The sequence below is a fragment of the Saccostrea cucullata genome, unplaced genomic scaffold (assembly GCF_032062105.1).
Source record: "Saccostrea cucullata isolate Sc308-1 unplaced genomic scaffold, CSIRO_AGI_Scuc_v1 ctg72, whole genome shotgun sequence".
In the NCBI taxonomy this organism is placed as follows: domain Eukaryota; kingdom Metazoa; phylum Mollusca; class Bivalvia; order Ostreida; family Ostreidae; genus Saccostrea; species Saccostrea cuccullata.
The window spans coordinates 191,195-213,621 of record NW_026918900.1 but is presented as its reverse complement, the minus strand read 5'-3'; the positions used below and the strand labels follow the sequence as shown (position 1 = coordinate 213,621).

The 22,427-nt window shown below is 33.3% G+C and overlaps 2 protein-coding genes across 5 annotated transcripts; both read left to right on the top strand.

Moving 5' to 3' along the window:
* Nucleotides 1–11: 11 nt before the first annotated feature.
* On the top strand, nt 12–3,289 carry LOC134275311 (uracil-DNA glycosylase-like). The gene is made up of 5 exons (XM_062757591.1): nt 12–380; nt 1,030–1,223; nt 1,783–1,830; nt 2,074–2,252; nt 2,516–3,289. The coding sequence occupies exons 1-5, from the start codon at nt 170–172 to the stop codon at nt 2,793–2,795; spliced, it is 912 nt and encodes a 303-aa protein (XP_062613575.1). The 5' UTR covers nt 12–169; the 3' UTR covers nt 2,796–3,289.
* A 757-nt stretch (nt 3,290–4,046) lies between these two features.
* LOC134275263 (F-box/LRR-repeat protein 18-like) lies at nt 4,047–12,250 on the top strand. Of its 4 annotated transcripts, none has more exons than XM_062757550.1 (12): nt 4,047–4,260; nt 4,601–5,552; nt 5,923–6,058; nt 6,284–6,450; nt 6,813–7,018; nt 7,263–7,310; nt 7,464–7,504; nt 9,857–10,010; nt 10,431–10,566; nt 10,683–10,765; nt 11,783–11,964; nt 12,020–12,250. In XM_062757550.1, exons 1-11 carry the CDS (start codon nt 4,121–4,123, stop codon nt 11,946–11,948), a joined length of 2,229 nt encoding a protein of 742 aa, XP_062613534.1. In that variant the 5' UTR covers nt 4,047–4,120; the 3' UTR covers nt 11,949–11,964; nt 12,020–12,250. The 4 variants fall into 4 exon arrangements, with proteins under 4 accessions (XP_062613534.1, XP_062613529.1, XP_062613525.1 ...); XM_062757545.1 differs by lacking the exon at nt 7,263–7,310 and adding an exon at nt 7,339–7,386 and having other exon boundaries at nt 4,048–4,260; XM_062757541.1 differs by lacking the exon at nt 7,263–7,310 and having other exon boundaries at nt 4,048–4,260; nt 7,416–7,504.
* The last annotated feature ends 10,177 nt before the right edge of the window (nt 12,251–22,427 follow it).

Here is a 22,427-nt window from a genome sequence, read left to right as displayed (position 1 = left end):
TTAATAACGTAAGTCATTTAAGGTAAAATGAATATATGATTGTATATCTGCCATTAAAAGCTTGTGTTTTACATTCATTTAGAGAACTTGATTTTCAGCGCATTATTACATTGGTTGTTCTTTGGCACTTCCGGTTTCATTTCACATTTGCAATTTTACTCCACAAATTATGCCACCCAAACGTAAACAAGTGGCCGTAAAGGGTGAAACGACAAAACGACAGAAAGTAAGCAGTAAAAAAGATGAAGCATCTGCAAAACGGAAACCAACTAAACAAAAGAAACCAGTTGTCACCTCTAAAAAATTAGACAAAGCATCTGCAAAACGGAAACAGACCAAACAAAAGACATCAGTTGTCACTTCTAAAAAATTAGACACGGGTACTACAGCAATCAAGTTGAAAATGCAAGCATGGTTTTAATTAATAAGTGAAGCTTAGATTAGCTACAAAACTAAATCAAGCTATATAGCTAAATCAAGAGATTGTGTCAGACCTGATAATGGACATTTATAAGAACTGTATTGGTATGTTAAGCTAAATTAGATTTAACATTACAGTTATAAGAATTGAAACAATATTGCCATTGTTTGTTTTTACTGTGTAACGGGAGAGGATTAAAATGCAGCAGACCAGATTGGGATTCAAGCCCGGGCCCCCTAAATTTCCAGTCAGGTGCTCCACTGACTAAGCTTAATCTGCCCACCGTTGATTAAACCTGGCTGACCACCACAACTTCATGTGCTAGTCAAGCAGGTTTTTCATGTAAACTGTTAAACAGAGAAACAAAAAACAAAATTTTACTCAATTAAACACAATTTTAAATAGATATGACCAAATGATTTTAATATATTCATGAATCCTATTCTGGCACATTTGATATAATTAGGGAGAATGTGAATGGTTAATTTGAAGATTTATCTGTAAATATGAAATGAACCAAACTCAACATGTTCAAAAGAATTAATTAAACAACCATGACTCAATGAAAGGTACATATGAACAGGAAATTTATTTTATTTTGTTTTTAGGTGCTGATTCTAGTTTTTCCCTGAGTGACCTTATCTCAAATGAAAAGTGGAAAATTGCATTATCAGAAGAACTGGAGAAAGATAATACGAAAGACATCCAAGCTAAGCTTTCAGATCATTATAAAAAGGGAGACAGCGTATTTCCGCCTAAAGATCTTATATTTAATGCTCTCAACATGACTCCTCTGGATCAGGTATAATAAATTTAATCAGAAGGCCAACTTTAAAATAATGTACAGCATGTGTGTTTGCCCTCTCACGACTAAGGGTGAAAAACTTTGGGTCAGTAGGTAGGTGATTTTTTTTTTTCACAGAAAATTTTCAAATCAATACTTGGTTTTCAAAATCTATTTTCCATAATACATAAAAAGATATTTGTTTCTTGGAGGTTAAAAAAAAAAGATTTGAGTCTGTTTATTTTTAGCCAGTCGGGAGAGGGCAAGCAAACAAATTTTTAAAGATGGCTGAATGCAACATCATTTGTAAACTCTCTATTGCTCAATAAAATGGCATTTGAAAATTTTAACAATTAAACACTCAGTGTATGAAAGTAAATTAATTCTAATCAATTTTTGATCATGTCTTCATTTCCTGAAGTTGTTTTACAAACAAACCAATGAAGCTATTACAATTTTAGCTGCAGTCTGGCTTTCTTACCTCACATTATATTAAACTGTCAAAATTTGACACATGCTTTACACATGTTATAACTGTATTATAAAACTGTAAATATTACATTGTACTGCATTTCAGATTAAAGTTGTGATTCTAGGACAGGATCCATACCATGATGATGGACAGGTGGGTACAGTCCTGAAATTAAACACTGATGAAAATATTTGTTTTAAATCAATCTTGTAACGTACACAAACTTTAGAACTGCTATTTAATCTAATATTTAAAATATTTTATTTTCAACACAGTGATTTCTTCAGTTATGGAAGTTTGTTAAAATCATTGAAAAATTGAATGCTATTTCTTCAAATGATTTTTTAAAAGAATTTTCCCAATATGTTACCAGGCAGTATTATAATATTTTACCAGGCAATGGGGCTCTCCTTCTCAGTACCAAAGGGGGTAAAAGTTCCGCCATCGCTAGTTAATATTTACAAAGAGTTGGAAAAGGATCCAGACATCAAAGGATTCAAAACCCCGGATCATGGATGCTTAGAAAGCTGGGCAAGGAATGGTGTCTTATTGTTAAATGCTACACTTACTGTAAGGTGAGTAAAGTTGGGATGAATATGCAACATTGAAAAATTCTGTTCTAGCTATGAAGATATGAACCGTCAACCATATATATATAGGGGGAGATGTCTTTTCCTCAACACCTGAAACTGCTTTTAATGAAAGACTATATATTTAACAACTCAGTCATGTCTATTTTGTTTGTCAAAGTGTAGTAAACTGTTATGCAAAATTGGATGTCAGTTTCCATTATAATGTTATATCAACAAAACTCTAAATTTATTTTAATTTATTGCAGTGCTCATCAGCCTAACTCTCATGCTAAATATGGCTGGCAGAAATTGACTGATGCCATCATCCAGCTGGTCAGTGAGGAGTGCTCGGGGGTCGTCTTCATTTTGTGGGGAGGATTCGCACACAAGAAAGAGAAACTGATCAACCAGAAGAAACACGCTGTGATCAAAACCGCCCATCCTTCACCCCTCTCCTTTGGAAAGTTCATCAATTGTCAGTGTTTCTCAAAGACTAACAAAGAATTAAAGAAATTCAAGAAAGATCCTGTTGACTGGAACCTTTAATAATTCTTAGAGAATTTAGAAAGACTCATTTTTCAATACTTTGTGATTGATGATAGAATATACAGTAAAACTTGGTTATAAAGAACTCACTTATAAGGTATCTTGGTTATAAGGAAATTTTTATGCACCCTGTGGAAGACTTATACTAATTTGTGTACAGTCAGATATAGGGAATCTCGGTTATATAAGGTTTGAAGAAAACATCGAGATCTGAGCAATTTCTTTATAATAACCAGATTTTACTGTACCTTGCATACATATCTACAATGTTAATGACTGTGATTTCTAAATTTTACATTGTTGTAGTCTTTTTATGAATTTTTAAAGTCACTATACTTTAATGAAGTATTTTAATTTTTATACAATTTCTTATAACCTGTAGATAATTTAGAGTAATTTCTATTTTTTTTTTTTTTTTTTTACATTTTTTATTTTACCATCATGTTAATTCTTTAGTGTACTACAAATAGTTTGTAATAAAAAATTGTCTCTTTTTTTCTCTCCTTTTTTTCGTGGATTAATATACTAAAATCTGAAGTATCATATGCCTGATGAAATGAGTCATTAGGCATAGGATTATTGCTATTGCACTAGAGATGATGCTTGGTTGATATTAGGGGATACTGTGATGGTTTAATGTGAATGTCTGCGAAAGAATCTTGCCGTACATCTCTTGTGATATTATTTAGCTATAGTTTATGTCATCACACTAACACTGAATGATTTTTAAATCGATCCTGAAAGGCCATTGGAAGAGCACTGGTAATATCACAAAAAAATATTGATAAAAGTTATATTTATTAAAACGTAAAATAAAAATAAAAAAATAACGAAAAGAAAATTATTTTTTCAAATTAATGTTCAACTTGGTATATTTTGTTTTATAATATTGGATATTTGCACTTGCGAAAAACTGCAGTTCATAAAATTAAAAAAAATCTGGATTTTAGAGGAAGGTTTAAATTCCTAGACCCTGTTCTCTCCCCTCTCCCTTGTTGCACTTCATGAAAGCAAGGGGGGGGGGGGGCTTTTCTGGCTTTACTTCTTAAGTAAAGACACATCATCAAAAAAATGCAAGATCCATGGACATGTTAAACAGAATTTTGGATACATGTATTACAATTTTAATAGTAATTTAAGAACTATACTTCATTTAAGTATAATGCATTTTTGTTATAGTGTACTTTGAAATTTATTTTTAACTTTTGTTTTGAGTCCATTTTTTCCGGATATGTCGTTGACCTTGTCCGATTTAGATTTTAGGATTGCATGCACTTCCGGAATGTCTTTCATTCTGATGATAATGGAATTCTGATAATGTTGGGATGGAGGAGACGAATTTTGACTGTCTTCCGGACGATTTAATTATCAGAATTTTTAAGAATGTCTCCACGGAAGACCTTTGTACGATCTACCACGTCAGCACGCGATTCAGGCGGCTAGCATACGACAGAAGCCTAGTGAGGTGAGGCCTTTCTTTGGTCTGTGTATACCCAGATTGTGGATAGTTTTTGTCAAATTATGTCAACAAAAGACGGCTAATATTTTTTGAAAAATATGACAAACCAATACATGTCAGTTGTTGGCTTCACAAACCTGGGCCATGTTCGCTTATTTTTTTCGTTTCACACTAGCCATATTCTTAACTCAAAGAGTTCAGATAAGGGTTGATTATATCATGTATATACTTTATATATTTATAAATTGATAAAATAAAAATGAAAAGGAAACAGTACATTAATTTGATCTCCCAAACTGTTAACTCAGTTGAAATATATTTAAAATTGTGAGGTTTTCTTTTTCAGGCATTCAGATTTTGAGCAGTGCTACCAGACTTCATCATCAGCATTTACAGAGTACATCAAATGTAACTGTTCCCTCATAGAGAGCTTAAGTCTGAACCACTGTTACTGGTTAACAGGGCGATGTGTGGAAACTGCCGTACTCAAGTGTAAAAACTTGAATAAGCTCTACCTATTGGATGTCAGTATATCGACAAAGCAGCTTTGTAGGATTTTGTCATCTATATCCAAGTTAGAGGCACTGGCATTCACAGTTGCCAGTGTGGATGAATTTGACAACAATCTGAATGTTTCAGAGCCGGCCCAAAGGACAATGTACAATATTAAGCATTTAACGATTCATTTCAAAGTGGGTATCACCCCTCGGACTGAACCGTCGATATCAGTGCAGTTTATACAAAAGAAGAACTCTTTTATAGAGCATTGTAGGGAGTTGACCTCCCTTCATGTGATGGGGCACCCAAATCTGGGATGTGGGTTGCCCAAACTCCTTCTTCAGCCTAACGTTGTCAAAGTTAGCAACCTCAAAAATCTAAAACATTTGTCTCTAAATTATGCCATTGACCCAGCTGCTAGAATATTCTACTATGGGACCTTGATGTCTGTAGCCAAGCTACATTTAAAATTGAAGACTGTTCTAAACCCTTCTGCAAATTTCAGTTCGGAAAGAAATACAGACTTCTGGAAAAATTTCTGGATTTCCCAAGATGACCTAGAGTATTTAGACTTGTCCAACATATCATTGAAGAATATATTTCCAACCATCTTTGATCCGGGTGTAGTGAAGAGCAGCCTTGTTTATCTAAATATCTCGCACACGGACAGTCGGGAAGTAGGAATGAACCTTGCTACACTTGGTCACGTTTGCCCAAATCTGCAGAGTCTGAATCTGAAGAATAGTCAGTTGGTGTACCTCCATTCTGCTGCAGCAGACCAGACAGAAAACACTCTACATGTAAGTCTCAGGCACTCACTGTTAGTCAAAATTTCTTGAAACCTACAGACACTTTGCAAATCTTAAAAAGAAATGTTTTTTTTTTCATTTCAACATGTTCAATAAGAGAATTTTTTAACATATTTCACAATTTTCTTAATTTCTTATGAATGAAATTTGTGAGAAATTTGTCAGTATTATAATAATCTTAAAAACATTTTTTTTCAGATCTTATAAGCATGAGCTAAATTTATCAATGTTAATGTTAAATCTAAATTGAGTCATCCATTTATGACTGTGGTCCTAGAGAAATACCTTAATTATATTATTTCATATATGGAAATGACAAATTAATGCTAAAATAATAAAATACTTTCATTTTTTACCTAAGCAGAATTTTGACATTGATGGCTGGACGAGTTTGGTCAGTATGTGTCATAAACTGGTTCATCTCAACATCAGCAACATCCACATCCACCAAATCAATGTCTCCAAAACATTTGTTACTGCCCTCACCTCACTTACAGGTATGTGTAACAACTGAAGCAGATTTATCATCCTCATGGTCTCCAAAATGTTTGTCAAAGTCTTTGCTGATAGGTATAACAAATCAGTGTCTCTCAGATCTTTGTGCCAAATCTTTGCATATTTGACCATAGGATAATAAAGTTATATGCAAATATACTCTGATAATTAGTACACATTTAGCTTAAGTTTATGTCAGTTTTTGGATTTTTTTTTATGTGATCTAGGTCTGAAATCTCTGGCAGTGTCTCCATGCTGCCTGCGTTTACAGGATTCAGACTCCAAGGACACAGAGAAAGGTCAAGGTCAGTCTGGGAAAAAGCATGCAGCGTCCACTGTCCTGGTCCAGTATGCCAAGAAGAGGAGGATAGCTCTCTCAGGGAACTCTAGTCAGGTTGGTGAAATTAATAGCTTATACACACAAACCATTACAACCTGCCAGATTTTATCTAAAACCCAACAAAGTGGAAAGTTTGCAGGTAATATCATGCACATGGACTGTCTCTAATCTGAGATCACTTTATAAGCTACACCGTGTAATTTTATATTCAGGAGGAGTGATAAATTTTGAAGTTACGTGTAAATTTAAGATTGAAAAAATATATGACCATAGGACAGCATAATACTGCTTTGTTAAAGAGAATATTTTTACAATTCTGAGTTAAATTTGAGCACTGTATTTTTTTCCGCTAGAAATTATAGCAGCAAGGACATTGTATTTTAGTGACTAATAATGTGCTAATTTTTTCTTCATAGGCCATACCCTCAACCTCTTCAAGTAGTGACCTTGACCCTTCTGAGACAGTTGAGATTCCCGCTCAGTGGAAGACAGGTCTACAGACACTGACTGAAGCCTGTCCTTCAATCTCACACCTAGAACTCCTGAGTGCGGGGCTGGTACGACCCATTATACACAGGGGCTCAATAGGACTGGCTCCAAAACCTTGTGTTTACATACCATGGTAAGAACTAAGAAGTTGTGGATGCAAATCCCTGTTTTTTAAGGTGGCATGTTTTCTGTATTGCAAATGAGTTTTGTGAAACATTTAATGGAGGTTATGCACAATATTGTGTTGTTCAGGTAGATTCAAGTCAGCTTGATACTAGTTACACGTATTTTTTTTTTTACTTTAGAACAGAATACCTTAATGAATACAGAGCTATGGTATATTGGTAGATTACCTAATCTATTGTTGTTTATTGTAGCGTGGAATCATACGCCTTGACAGATAAAGAGCTGTCATATTTAGGAAGGTTATCTAATCTATTGTTGTTATTGTAGCGTGGAATTGTATGCCTTGACGGATAAAGAATTATCCTATCTAGGAAGGTTACCTAATCTGTTGTTGTTTATTGTAGTGTGGAATCATATGCCTTGACAGATACAGAGCTGTCATATCTAGGAAGGTTATCTAATCTACAGTACCTCCAGCTGGCTGGACTACCAGGTATACTTATTATACAGTAGAGATCCGCTATTACGGTGACAGTTTTATACGATAGAACGCTTATTACGTTGTAAATTCAAAGCACAAATCCATTTCTTAACAAATCTATACAAAAAGAACTGTTTATTACATTGTCCAAAATCACCAGGTCTCAGTAATACGATGTAAAAATTCTGTCAAAAATTTTTTCACTCCGTGTTTATTCAGTGTTGATTGCTGGTAGACACTTAAGGAGACGCTTAAAATAAACATTGGAACACCTGTGCTCAGAGAGAGTGTTAACTAACAGGGCAGTGAGGTGATTAGTGACGCTTGATTGCACCCACCTGGACTGTTCCAGCGAGCCCAGCAGATTTGGAGACGTGCCAAAGCCATTGTTAAACAATTAAAGTTTACTCATAAACCTAGCTTCTTCTTTATCTATCGCTGTAATTTTTTTTTTAAATTCTTTTATTCTTTATTTCATACTTAGTTTAATATATTAATTTAATAAATAAAAGGTTATATTTAATCTTATGCATGTATGCTGTACACAGGTACACATAATGTGTAATTTCGTTTGCAAATAAACTGCGTAAATAAACAGCTTGGGTATCAAACATAATTTGGACAAATTTTGAACTCCAATACAAACGTTTTAACAGCTTGGGTAGTGGCTTGGACTACCTCTCAGTTGTCAGCAGAAAAACAAATCGATAATTGCTGAACTGCTAATTGACCTCTGTTCAGTAATTAAAAAAAATTATTTTGACAGATTGCTTGTCTATTTACTTTGACCTTTTTATTTGAATAAAAAAAAAAAGTTGTGGTTTATTTAGAAATGACTTTTAATTGAATACAAAGAGAATAAAATAATCGGAATTTTGGTAGTTGTTTATATAGAAATGACTATGACTACGAAGACATTGAAATTTTCACGAACGCATTATCTGGACAGAGTACATGTTACAGAAAATGGCGGCAATTAAAGGAAGATTGTCGAAGTTTCTATTAAAAAAATTGCTCTATGCTTTTACTATAATAAAAAAGAAGAAATAGCATCATGAAAATAAGTTTTAAAGATAAGTAATCAATGAATTAAGTGTATATGGCATATTGGAGAAGAATTTGAGCATACAAGAACACATTTTCCAAACAATGTTTTACAGGATTTTATTGGGAACTTTTATTACGTTGCCCTCAGTATTACGATATTTTACCGTGACAAAGTGAACATCGTAATAACGGGTCTCTACTGTACTATTAATTAAAAAATATTAATTAGATATATTAATTAAATATTTACAAATGTAAATAAAAATTCAGTTGTTTTGAACATACCATTTTTGTTCATTGTTTTCCTAGATATGTTATTAAGTTACCATGAAACTCAAATGAGTTTCAAATCAATTCCTCTCCATTCTGCAGGCCCCAATATCACGAAAGGTATTAAGCTTAAGTCAAAATCTTTATGTTGTACTAAAATGTTAATGAAGTCAAGGAGACAAAAACTAAAACATTTGTCATTATTGCTTCAAAATAGTTTTGATATCTGCAAATGTAGACATTAATTCAATTATTTTAAAATAATTATTTTAAAGGCAATCGAAAATTTGACTTAGGTCTAAGTTTGTTTCATGATCCTGGGGCCTGATAATCCTCTTGAATTCATTGAAAAGAAATTTATTGAACAATTTGGTATCAATAAATATTGTATTCCTTGATGTCTAGTCGTCATATTGCCCACAAAAAGCTGCAATAATTGTTTTATTATACGATTCATTGTGAAATTTCAATGATTTTTTAAAACTCATTTTAAAGTAAGAATTAAGGTTCACAAAAAAAAGTGAGGGAAGTAGGCAAGCACCCTCCAACCCTCATCCCAACCCTCACCTTTCAACCCCAGATTCTTTGTGCCTTTATGCTATGTTCACACAACTGAGTGGAAATCAGGTGCAATATCCTTTCAGAACTTTTTGTTTCAATGTAAATTTCCTGATATACTCACTTTTATGGAAGTGAGGAGTATCATTTTATAAGCTTATTCCAGTAATACTCCAATAATACTTCTATTAGTTTTTAAGTTGTTTTTGTGCCCTTTATTCAAACTGCCATTTGTCTATAGCTGAGTGTACATATGATGTACATGTACAAGATAAATAATTTGTGTTTCAGGTATAATAAGTGGAACCTTACTTTGTGTTTCAGGTATAATAAGTGGAACCTAAATTTGTGTTTTAGGTATAATTAGTGGAACCTAAATTTGTGTTTTAGATATAATTAGTGGAACCTTATTTTAAGTTACAGATATTATATGTGGAAGATTAATTTGTATTTCAGGTATATTTAGTGGAACATTAATTTGTGTTTCAGGTATAATTAGTGGTACCTTTCTGTCTGACCTAGCCAAACAATGCCCTCACTTGAGACAGCTCCACCTGTCTTACCTAGGTCTGACAGCCCACTGTATCTACACTAACCAGCTGTGCCAAGCTTTTCAGTATTTTACCTCTCTCATTGATCTCAGGTGAGTTTTCTCATTTATCTCGTTTGAGAATCCTAGCTCATTGATCTCAGGTGAGTTTTCTTGTTTATCTCATTAGCAAATCCCGTCTCATTGACTTCAAGTTAGTGACTTTTTCTTTAAAGGATTTTACTTCAATTATCTCCGTTGAGAATTCGAATTCTTTTGAGAAGTCAAAAATTCCTTTGATAATTCTTTGATATATTGCCAATACTAGACTTACTTTATTTATCTGTTATTTATCAGATGATGAATCCATTTATAATGTTAAAGTGCAATATTTTACCAAGACCTGTAAATTCATTTGTTTTTCAAGAACATGCTGTTTTACTAGTAGTTTTATTGTGTTGAAACATATTGTAGTATATAAAACAGAATGTATATTGGATGAGGTAAGAAAAAATATCTCTTTCTTGTCCACAGAATAGAACATGCCTACCTGTCCATAGATCAGCTGTTTTGTCGATCGGCGGTGAAGTGTCAGTCTCTTCAGAGATTCTGTGTGGTGTCTAAGAATGGTAGTGTGGACCCAGCTGCAGTGACAGACCTTATGTCAAAAGTAAGACATGCTCTAAATATACTGTAAAGCTTATACAGTGAACAGACACAGTGACAGACTTTCCATGCTTAAATTCAGTGTTTGGAAATCACCATTAAGGTTCCTTTTTCTTTCAGCTTCCTCATTTGATGGTGCTACAGCTCTTCACAGACTCAACCCAGACCATGTGTAAAAAACTCAAAAAGACCCTCAAAGACATGTAAGTTATTGTAATAACAAAAGTCCAGGACTCAACTCGGACGATGTGTTTTTAAAAAACTCAAAAAGACCCTCAAAGACATGTAAGTTATTGTAATAACAAAAGTCCAGGACTCAACTCGGACGATGTGTTTTAAAAAACTCAAAAAGACCCTCAAAGACATGTAAGTTACTGTAATAACAAAAGTCCAGGACTTGACTGTCAGACAATGTGTAAAAAACAAAAAGATCCTCAAAGACATGTTGTAATTACAATAGTCCAGGACTCGAACCAGACCATGTGTAAAAAATTCAAAAAGACTCTCAAAGACAATTAAGTAACTGTAATAACAATAGTCCAGGACTTGACTATGTGTAAAAAAAGATACTTGAAAACACCCTCAAAGAAATGTAAATTGCTATAATAACAGTAGTCCAGGATTTGACTCGGACGATGTGTAAAAATCTGAAAAAAAGACCATCAGAGACGCATGTAAGTTGTATTAGCAGTCCAAACCATGTGTAAAATTCTCAGACATGGAATTATTAGTCATTAGTCATATATTCGAACCAAGCCATATGTAAAAAAAAAAAAAAAAGAAAGACATTCAAACTCAATAATGGTACATACTATAAAGTGTCGTGTATGAGAAACTGAAATACACTTGAAGACACAAGTTGTAAGCATCCCTAGCCATATTGAAGAAAAAAACACTCTAGGACCTGTAAGCTCAAAAAGACACTCAAACATAATTTTTAAATGTTACCAGAAACCCAGACCATGTGTGAAAATGAAAAAAAACTCACAAAGACACTCAAACACTATATAAGTTACATGTACAAGTGATGTTTGTCATAGACTCATAAGCTAACCTAAACCATTTAAAAAGAAAAATAAAAGCACTACTCTGTTATTTGTTTTTGTACCTTTATTTGAACCAAATTTTGAAAAAGTATATATATACAATTTATAATTTTTGGGGTATTGTATATGGAATTCATTTTTCTTTATATTAATAATTTTTCCTTTTCACTGTAGGTTCCAAAGTTCACGGCCAGCTCTGAGTATCACCATTTATCCGCTGTTTGACCAGGACACAGCTTATGTAATGAATAAGATACCCACAAAACACTTAGAGGAACTCACAATATTTAGCTCAAAAATCTGCCAGCAACCTCCAGGACAATCTAGGGTCAAGGCTTAAACCATGGAAACTGAAGGTCCAGCAACCTCCAGGACAATCTAGGGTCAAGACTTAAACCATGGAAACTAAAGGTCAAGGTTCAAAAACAGAAACATAATTTTGTGTTTTTTATTTAGGTCAAGGCTATTAATGTAATGAAGTATAAAGTCACTATAAACACAGATACCATTATGGTGTAACATACTGACACAAAGAGAACGCTTCATAAATCTATATTGAGGAAGCCATGAAGTGCTATATAAAATGTTGTATGATATCAAATTTATGAAATATTTCATGTTGATAAAATAATAAATTTTATCTAAGAATAAGTTTTTTTCTTTTTCTTTTTTTTTTTTTAATTTATAGTTTTTTTGCAAGGTGGAAAATTTCTTGAGTGATTGACTTGTATGGCATGCCAAATTCACAAAAATGAGCTAAACATAGTTTCACAGTCGATAAACTAGGTTTATCGGTTGTAAACTAAAGTTTACGGACTGTAAACTATAGTTAACAACGTTAATCTATATTTTACTTCTGTAAACCATTGTAAACGCGATAATCTATGTTTCAGAACCGTAAACTATATTTAACACTGAAAACAATCATTTGTGATTGCAAAACATAGATTATCTGATAAATACAGTTTCACGATTTGTAAACTATGGTTTACAATTCTTAATTATAGTTAACGATCTGATAAATATAGTTTCACGATTTATGAAACTATGATTAACAACTCTTAACTATAGTTCATGATTGTAAATTATAGTTTACAGACGTGAATCTATGATTATCAACAAAATCTATTGTAAACGTTTTATTACAGACAGATAAACTTAGATTAGCATTCGTAAACTATAGTTAACGTCTGTTAAACATAGTTTTACAGATGAATACTATAGTTAACGAATTGTTAACTATAGTTTACGGTTTGTAAACTACAGTTTACAGTCGATAAACCTAGTTTATCAACTGTGAAACTATGTGTAGCTCATTTTCTGAGAGTTTGGCGTGCCATAAACTTGCATGGAAAAATGAATTTTGTTTTCCTTGTCTGCTTCATGTTTAGACAGTATTGCAGAGGTCATTGGCTTTAAAAATTGAAACGTTCAAATTGAAAAAAAAAATCCAAACTAAGATCTTATAAATATCATCCAGTTAATAATGTAACCAAAATCAAATGGATCAAAAATTCACATTTAAAACTGGTCAAATTTGCAACTGTACACAAAAAATTTTTATATGACACCTTTACCTGTTTACAATGTCTGAACATGTTCAGTAAAACTCGTTTAGTACGGATATTGCGAATTCAGGGATATAGTGAATTTTTTTATCCCCAACAATATACGGAAATAGCAAATTATGGACATAGCGAAATAATTTAGCAGATCCCATTGACTTCGTTATAATATATCGAGTTTTACTGTAGAGGATTCACGGACACAGTAAAGTATTTGAGAATACCTGGCCAAATTCTCTAAATACTTTGAAATATATAATGGATACGAGGGCTGTTCAATAAATAATGTCCTGAACTGTATGACATACAATACAGATATCATATGACATTAAACTTGACTTTCTCTCATTATTGAATCTTGAATGAATTTATATCAGTTGATGTGACCACTTTTCATCACATAGTTTCATCGTGAGAAGCTGGGAAACAAGGGCTATTCGAGACACTGCATTATAAACGAATGGTAAAGAATCAGTAAACTAGAGTGAAAATAAAAGCGTCATTAAAGCTGCTGTAAAACTTGTTAAAAATCCCAAAGAAATACTAATTGAAATATGTGACATTTACAGCAACCAATGCCTGTTTTATAGACAAATGAGCGGGTGGATTTCAATGATAAAAAATTATATAATGGGGATCAAAAATGGGTAACGTCCTTGCCAACAAAAATTATAACAACTTATGTACTGTTTGCCAAATTTCAACAAATAATATTTGATAATATATGATAGACTTTAAGACACATAGCAGATTTGATAGACATCATTTCGGGAGTAGTTTACACTGTTTTTATGAAACGTTTGACGGTACTCAAAGGTCATCCTATATTTTGAAAAATGAGTGAAAACGACAGCGTGTACGAATGTCTTAACAAGTATTTTAAAATATCAGTAATTGTAGTTATTCACGTTTATTTGATATTCAAACAGATAATGGAACGTGAATCTATTGCTTAAAACCCTCAAAACAAAATTTACCATAAGATGTACTTGATGAAAACAACGAAAGTCTGACAAGAGCATAGATATGCAAGAGCACAAAGACAGATTTATATGCAATTTTCTTAAATATTAGTGGTATTATTGTTCAAATTCGTATTCGGGTGGACAGTTTAATTTCTGGAGGAGTCTAGAAAGCAATTTTTTTGCAAAAAAATCGAAAGGTTTATTAGAGGAAGGACCCAGAATCAGGAATCCACTACATTAAATTTCTTCATGACAGCGTCCAAACCCACATGTCCTGAAGAGTAAAGGGGTTTTCGGGATAAACAGAAAGTTAATGTTTTTTCACATTAACAATATTCGCCAGATCTTTGACCTTTTGACTTGTTTCTATTTCCAAACTTGAAAAAACACTTTTCAGAAGGAAGAAACAAGTCCAGGAAATCATTGGATCTGCCATTTTCCAGTATACTAAGGGTCATACCCAAAAATGAGTTCTAAAAACAATCAGAAATTGGATAAAAAATGTTACGGATATGTGTTTTAATTAAAAGAGATTAATAAGTAAAATCATGAAGACTAAATCATTGAAAAGCGTCTTTTGCTTCTTTCCGCGCACCGAGGACATTATTTATTGAAAAGCCCTCGTATAACGAACCAGAGTTGGATATATCAAATTTACGGATATAATGAAAGATTTTTGTCCCTTTGAGGTTAAAAATAACAGAATTTACATCTTGTATATCTTTTAAAAATGTTAACAAAAAAAAATCTTGAAATTTTTTTTCGTACATTGATGGTTTAAGTATTTGTATATGAAATTTAATTCATTCGAAAACTTTTGAAACCCAAGCTTACTGTGATTAAAACTTTCCAAAATACTGCAATTAGTGGTTAAACTTAAAGTTAAAACTAGAGGTACTGTGCAGGCACGTAGCATCGATTTTGAAAGTGGGGGGGCCAGCCACAGAAAATTTTTTTTACTTACCTGAAAAAGTTGACAAGCAAAAAAAAAAAAGAAGAGGAAAGTTGCCCAAACTCGAAAATCCTATTTCGGGGGGGGGGGGGGGGGGGGGGGATAGAGGCAAACTTTTTCCACTACCAATTTCTTTCAATATCCAATTTTTAACCTTACAATACTACATTTCAGTCAGATTACTTTACTCTAGTATAAATTAGTGGGGGGGGGGGCAACCACCTTTTCAATGAACATTTTCAATAGTAAAAGTATTGTTAGAAAAAAAGTGGGGGGGGGGCAGGCCCCCCTGTTGCTACGTCCCTGCTGTGAGCAATGAGCTCACTAAATGATACTCCCCGCCTCCCATATGGTTATAACTGATGACAAAGTCCATGTTTTGCTGTGGCCGGGAAACCCAAAATATGTGTTGGATCAAAAAGTAAAATAGGAGGTGCACAATGACAATATGTAATAAAGATTCCGTGAAAATTTCATTAAATTTCACTCAGTGGTATAAGATGAGTTGCGGATAAGAGATGGGTACCCTAAAGCGTAACAGACGGACGGACGGACGGACATACCGATTACAGTATACCCTCCCACTTTTCGAGCTGGGGGTATAAAAATATCTTGCATGTTGCAAATACTGTAAAGGATTTGTTATAGGTATAGAAGGAAAAACGGATATAATTAACGAAGTAAATTCACAGGTCCTAAGGAATTAGCTATAAAATTGTGTCTTAATGTGTATGAAATGCATTAATAACTAGCCTAGAATATTACGGTTTTTACCAAAACAAAATTTTAATTTTTTATGTCAACTCTTTTGCGCTGAATGGTTCTTCACCAGTATATGACCCATAGGAGTGATGGATTCTCGAAAGGGACGTAAAACAACATACATGTACACTGAATCAATCAACTGATTTGGGGCCGTATTCGCATTACAAACGATACCTCTAATAATGTTGGAAACAGTTGTTGCAGCCGTATAGGAACCATCGGTGTATCTAAACATGAAAAATGAAAGGAAAGCTTATAGCCAGATTTTTATCCAAACATTTTAATGAAAATGGTATTTTTAGGCAGCTTTTAATGTTTTTTGTACCCTCCCATCTCGCTTAAAAAGCGGGAGGGTATATAGTAATCGGTATGTCCGTCCGTCGGTCTAGCTTACGTCTGTCTGTCTGTCTGTTACGCTTTGGGGTACCCATCTCTTATCCGCAACTCCTCCCATGCATACCACTGAATGAAATTTGATGAAACTTTCCCAGAATCTTTATTACATTTTGCCATTATGCACCTCCTATTTTAGTTGTTGATCTGACACATATTTTGGGTTTCCCACAACAAACATGGATACTTCCATTATATAATATGGGAGGTGGGGGTATCATTTAGCGGGATCATTGCTCACAGTACCTCGAGTTATACACCCGCTTGAAAAGTGGGAGGGTATACTGTAATCGGTATGTCCGTCCGTCTGTACGTCCGTCAAGCTGTACGTCCGTCCGTCTGTTACGCTTTGGGGTACCCATCTCATCCGCAACCCCTCTTATACCACTGAGTGAAATTTAATGAAACTTTCCCAGAATCTTTATTACATATTGCCATTGTGCACCTCCTATATTTTAATTTTTGATCCGACACATATTATGGGTTTTCCACAACAAAACATGGATACTTCCATTATATAATATGAGTGGCGGGGGGGGGGGGGTGTTATTATTTAGTAAGCTCATTGCTCACAGTACATCTAGTTTTTATTACATTACGGTCTGTTTAGGCTTCTCCTCGGTCAATTTTGAAGTCTATACACTGTATATAAATATTTTAACCCTTAGCAGTAAAAAATATGCAAAAACTAAGCCTACTTCAGGTAGGTGCAAGACTAACCTATAGCAGTCGAAAAATGTGCAAGACTAACCCCTATTAATTTAGTGACGTAGATCTTGTGTCATGTAGTGCAATGCGCTCAAGTCGACCTTATAAAGATTATTTACAATGCTAGGAAAGAGCTTTACCAATCTGCAGTCTTTTTATTTTGGGGTGGGTCAGAGGAAGGTAGTACCTAGGTATTATGTAATTGTCTTTCTGTGTACTTAAGATTGTAATTACACGTATCGACCGTTGTCACACACCCGGAGTATAGCCATGATTAATCATTGCTGATATATCTTGATCTTCCCCTGTCACAAAATTGAGAAAATATAAATCTGTCATATAATATCAGATTTGCTACGAAGAGCTGAAAGAAGGAATATCGTTTTGTATATCAAATTATTTTTGTATAATGCAAGAAGAAATAAATGCATGCAGGATATTCATGATATTGCAAATTATGTCATCATGCAAGAGCTTTTTTGTTCAAGCACCGGTTTTGTTAATACCCGGTACTAGATCTCAATACATGTACAATATCTAGAGATTAAATCAATACCACAGAGTGTATTTGTGTTGAAGAGTAATGGATTATATTGCGTAAAGATATCAAATTCTGTTAAGTATTTTCTTCATTTAAGAAAATATGTCAGTCACTTTGCAGCCAAGCTTTATCAAATTGTATTACTCAGCAATTTGAAGTGCTTTATTTCTTTTTTTTTTTTAGCTTACTTTAGCTTGAAGGCCAATTATTTGTCATATAGCCGCATTACTTTGATGTCTCTATGTGTAACATTTTGACGTACCTTTCTTTTTCTAATATCAATGTTTAACAATAATATTTCTACAAAAGTTGGGTTAGGAGGGTTTTTTTTATATAATATAAAAATGTTTAAAAAGAAGATATTTAAAGAGTAAATATAGTGGCAAATTTCTGAAATAAGCACCCGAATAGAAGGGGTTCAGAATCATTAGATTGATTTTTTTGCTAGAGTTAAGGCTTAATGATCAAAGTTTTAAAGCCTCAATAGTTTTTTTTTGTTATTCATAATTTTATTTGTGCTCTCACATATACACAAATAAGTTAACAATCAATACATATGAAATGTTTTTTTTTTAAATGAGCGATCTTTCTAAAAAAAAAAAATAAGCAAACCCGCAAACAATATAAATTTGTACAGGGGAACGTAAGTTTTCAAATGAAGTATAAAAGCAAAGGCCTAACTTTCGGTATAAAACAAGTCTGTCAAAATACCAACCCTTGATTGGTCATATTTGCTAACAAGAACATTGCAAGGTCCAATACAAAATGCTGAGTTTGAGCAAGTTTTTTTGAACACTTGTAACATCAACTTATCTGTCAGTACCTGGCCTCGCTTTAATAACTGTCACATTCAGAGCATTCTGAGTAACGAATTATAGTTAGAAGATGTAAACACCATATGCAGGTGTTTCCAAATGTATATACTTATATTTTACACATTTTTATGATAGATCGTTGCACATAATACACTGTAATATGTCTTTTTGATTTGAAAACTTTACATGCAGAAAGAAGAAAGAAGAAAAAGGGAGGGGGAAGAGAGGGGTGTTGTGAGAGTGTAAGTGTACGGATGTGAGTGTGGGTGACAGTTTTAAACTGATTTTTTTTAACTTTAGTATTGTATTGTTTGTAATTTTCATTTTTAAATCGATAAATCAAAGTTTTTTTTATATATATATGCAAATATTTAGCAAAATTCAAGTAAATGGAATTAGAGGTTGAAAATATATTTTAATCCATTAAGTAGTTGTTAATGCAACTGTACATTCACCTTTCGTTGTTGAAAACACTTGTTATCGTGGAAGATTATTTCGTCGATTAATAAAGCTTTCGGAGACCAAGAATTTGATAATGATACTTATTCAGTAAGGGCAATGTTTCCAGTTAAGGAGAAAATAAAGATGTTCAGTCAATGCCACAATTAGTTTAATTTTTTACTTTGACAGTTCTACGTTTGGATTTAAAAACTTCATAACAATCCTTACAAAGATATACAACGGGTTCCAGTAAATGTTCAACCAATTTAAGGACAGATGATACAAACAAAATATGGATGCCTGGATTTGTATATATTTTTTGGCCTAATTTCATTGAAAATAATGCAAATAATATATTTCTAGAATATAAAGAAATTGTAAACCTTCGACGATGTTCAAAAGGTCGCCTCTGTGAAACCATCCTTATTAATCTATACAAGTAAACCTTCTACGATGTTCAAAAGGTCGCCTCTGTGAAACCATCCTTATTAATCTATACAAATATTTTTCACTTCAAATTCCATTTTTGTGAAAATTTGACTAAAAATTTTAAAACTACGCGGTGAAACTTATTCATTTTATTCATTAAAGCATGACTCAAGTCGTTATTTTCATGTTTTTGACAAAAGTTTGTTTGCATCGTCTGTCCTTAAGCCTACAGTGTACTTCTTTACTCAATCTCTTGTATATATTGAATGGTTTTATTGCTTAATTGAATTATTTGAATTTTGCCAGAAGCATGCATGGCCAGGACCCGTAATTATCGGCGAGCATTTACTCATGCTGATGACCTAACGATTAAAACCTTTCAGAAGTGTTAAATTAAAACCTATGGTTAGAAGAGTAGAACCATTAACAAATAAAGATTATTTGTAGTTTAATAAACTATGTACATATTTGAATGAAATACCAAACGAACATTTATATTCAAAACAAAATATAAAATACTGGTTTCAGCGTAGAACAAGGAGGGAGTCAAGATGCAAGTGCATTTTGGCTATTATCAACACAACCTCATAATATATGAGCCTGAAAAATATATAAAATATTATAGAATTCAAGTAACCGGATTGAAAACAAGGGATAAATTAAGATAGTGAATGTAAATACCGAATTACTTCTTTGGTCAAATAAGGAATATTTATGCATTTTCCTCTAGATATTATTGCGTGAAGGTATCGTCCTTAAAATATTAAATGACATCAATGTTTTTGCATAAATAGTCAATTTTGATCAATTTACGTTAAAATAAAAAGATCAAGAATAGACATTTTTTAAATTTCTTTTGAGCTAACGATAAAAATTTTCTCTTTATTACGGAAGAAGAATAATTTCCATTATTTTAAATTGTAAATAATTATGAGACATCGATGTATAATGCATATGAATAGTTTTTTTTTCATAGGAGTAGGAAGTTATCGAGTCAAACAGACAAAATCAAGAAAGAGAGAGTGAGAATGTGGGGAGACAAGAGAGAAAGACAGATTGGGAGGGGAGGAGGAGTGAAAGGGAGATGTAGAGTGGGGGAGAGAAAAGAGGGTGAGAGTGGGGGATAACCATCTCCCGTTCTATCTAATCGCTCGAGATCGAGAGAGATCTCGAGAGAGAGAGAGAGAGAGATAGAGCGAGCGAGAGAGAAAGAGAGAGAGAGAGAGAATAGTTGATAAGTGGAGACATACGATATCCATCGCTAATAGGACCCTTGATAAAGAAATAACTGTCTTATTTTTTGATTTCATGATGATGATCAATCGATTGGCTTGCGAGATAACTTTTGGCGTTTATGCAAATTATCACGCAAGTCAATCGATTGATCGCATCATAAAATCAAAAAATAAGACAGTTATTTCTTTATTAAGGTTCCTATTCGGGATGGATATCCTAAAGACTTTTCAACTTTGTTCACAAACATTCCCCACGAAAAATTTAAGTCCAGGCTTTTTGATATCATTGAGAGCTGCTTTTTGAATAAAAATGGAACTATTAAATTTACTTACCTTGTAACTGGTCATTTGCAAAATTATTACTCCCAATACTATTACTCTTAACTTGATATTCAAAAGATGCTCGAGTTTATGATTGACAATATCTATGTGGTTTTTGTAGACCAGGTCTTCCAACAATTTACTGGAATTCCTATGTGTACCAATTATGCACCGTTATTAGCATACCTATTTTTGGAATTGTTTTAATCAGAATTTGTCCAAAATTTTATTTTGTACGTGAAAGAAACTTGATGTGGCCTTCAATTTGACATTTATACGTATAGACGACGTATTTTCCATTAACAATGGTTATTTCCATTCTTCTGTTGATAGGATATATCCCAGTGATCTTGAAATAAAAGATACCATAGATTCTGACACATCTGTTTCATATTTGAATGTTTCACTTGAAAAAAGACGTTAATGATAATCTATCAACCAAGCTTTATGGTAATCGTGATGACTTTTACTGTTCAATTGTCAACTTCCCTTACTTATGTTCATGTAGCAATTAACCTTCATCACCTGCATACGGGGTTTATATCTCTCAGTTTATTGGATATGTAAAAGAACATGTTCTACAGTCGTATGAACAATTTCTAAAACGAGGTTAGTTACTGACAAACAAGTTAATGTAACAAGAATATAAGCAATGTAGTTTAAAGTCATCAATTCATAATTATAAGTTCCATGGTTGATACAATGACCTTCTCAGCAAATACAACTTATCATTGACTTAAAGCTGACTGATGTTTTTCTTACTAATTGTTAGGCCATTATCTAAACACTAAATCACTGTAAATTGTCGACGGATTTTCCCGTTATTTCCCGATCAATACAAGGAACACACAATGGGTGCGACCAGTAGGCAGGAGATGCTCACCCCTCCTTTGCACCTCATACCACCTGTGATGTTTTGGAGGTCTGTGGTTGCTCGGCTCCAAATGTATACCTGTATTGTTTAAAAGACATTTTTGCTTGTTAACCGTTTGTTACATGTATCTCTATATATTTCATTTAATAAGAAGATAAATCTGAATATCGAAAAAGTTAGATGTAAAGTGAAACTAAAATGTTTGAACAATTTTGAAAGCAGCAATGTGCACTTATAATTGTTTGTGTGTGGATGTCGGCCTTAATCTAGATCAGTTGAAATAGATCAACGTGCATTGACCAACGACTAATGATGTAGGGGTAACTCTGGCACCATAAGTCAATAGCTATAACTACTGAGATACCCAAACCATATGCCAAATTACATCTCATTGTATACATCCCTCTCCTTTAATTGGCTTCGCCCTATAAGACACAAAACAAGTTGCAATACTTTCATCTGCAAGTCTCGGGGTGCTCAACGGCACCAAATAAGTTAACAGAAAAGAATGAAATGTATGGCAGGGCAGGGAATTGAACGTTACGACCCTAAAAAAGCAAGAAAACTACACTTGCTTTTATCAGCCTTTCAGGCATAGCCACATATCTTTTGACGGAATGAATGATTCCAACTTATTACCGGGTACGGGATAATTTAAATAAATGATTGATAGACATCTTAAATTCAGGGGATAAATGACCACTTTTAGATCTTATCATCAACAGGATAACCTGGCCATTCAGGAAGTCAGGCTATTTATCTATTTATTTTTATTTCGTTTAATTTTGCATGTGTCTATGATCGTCAAAGATGTT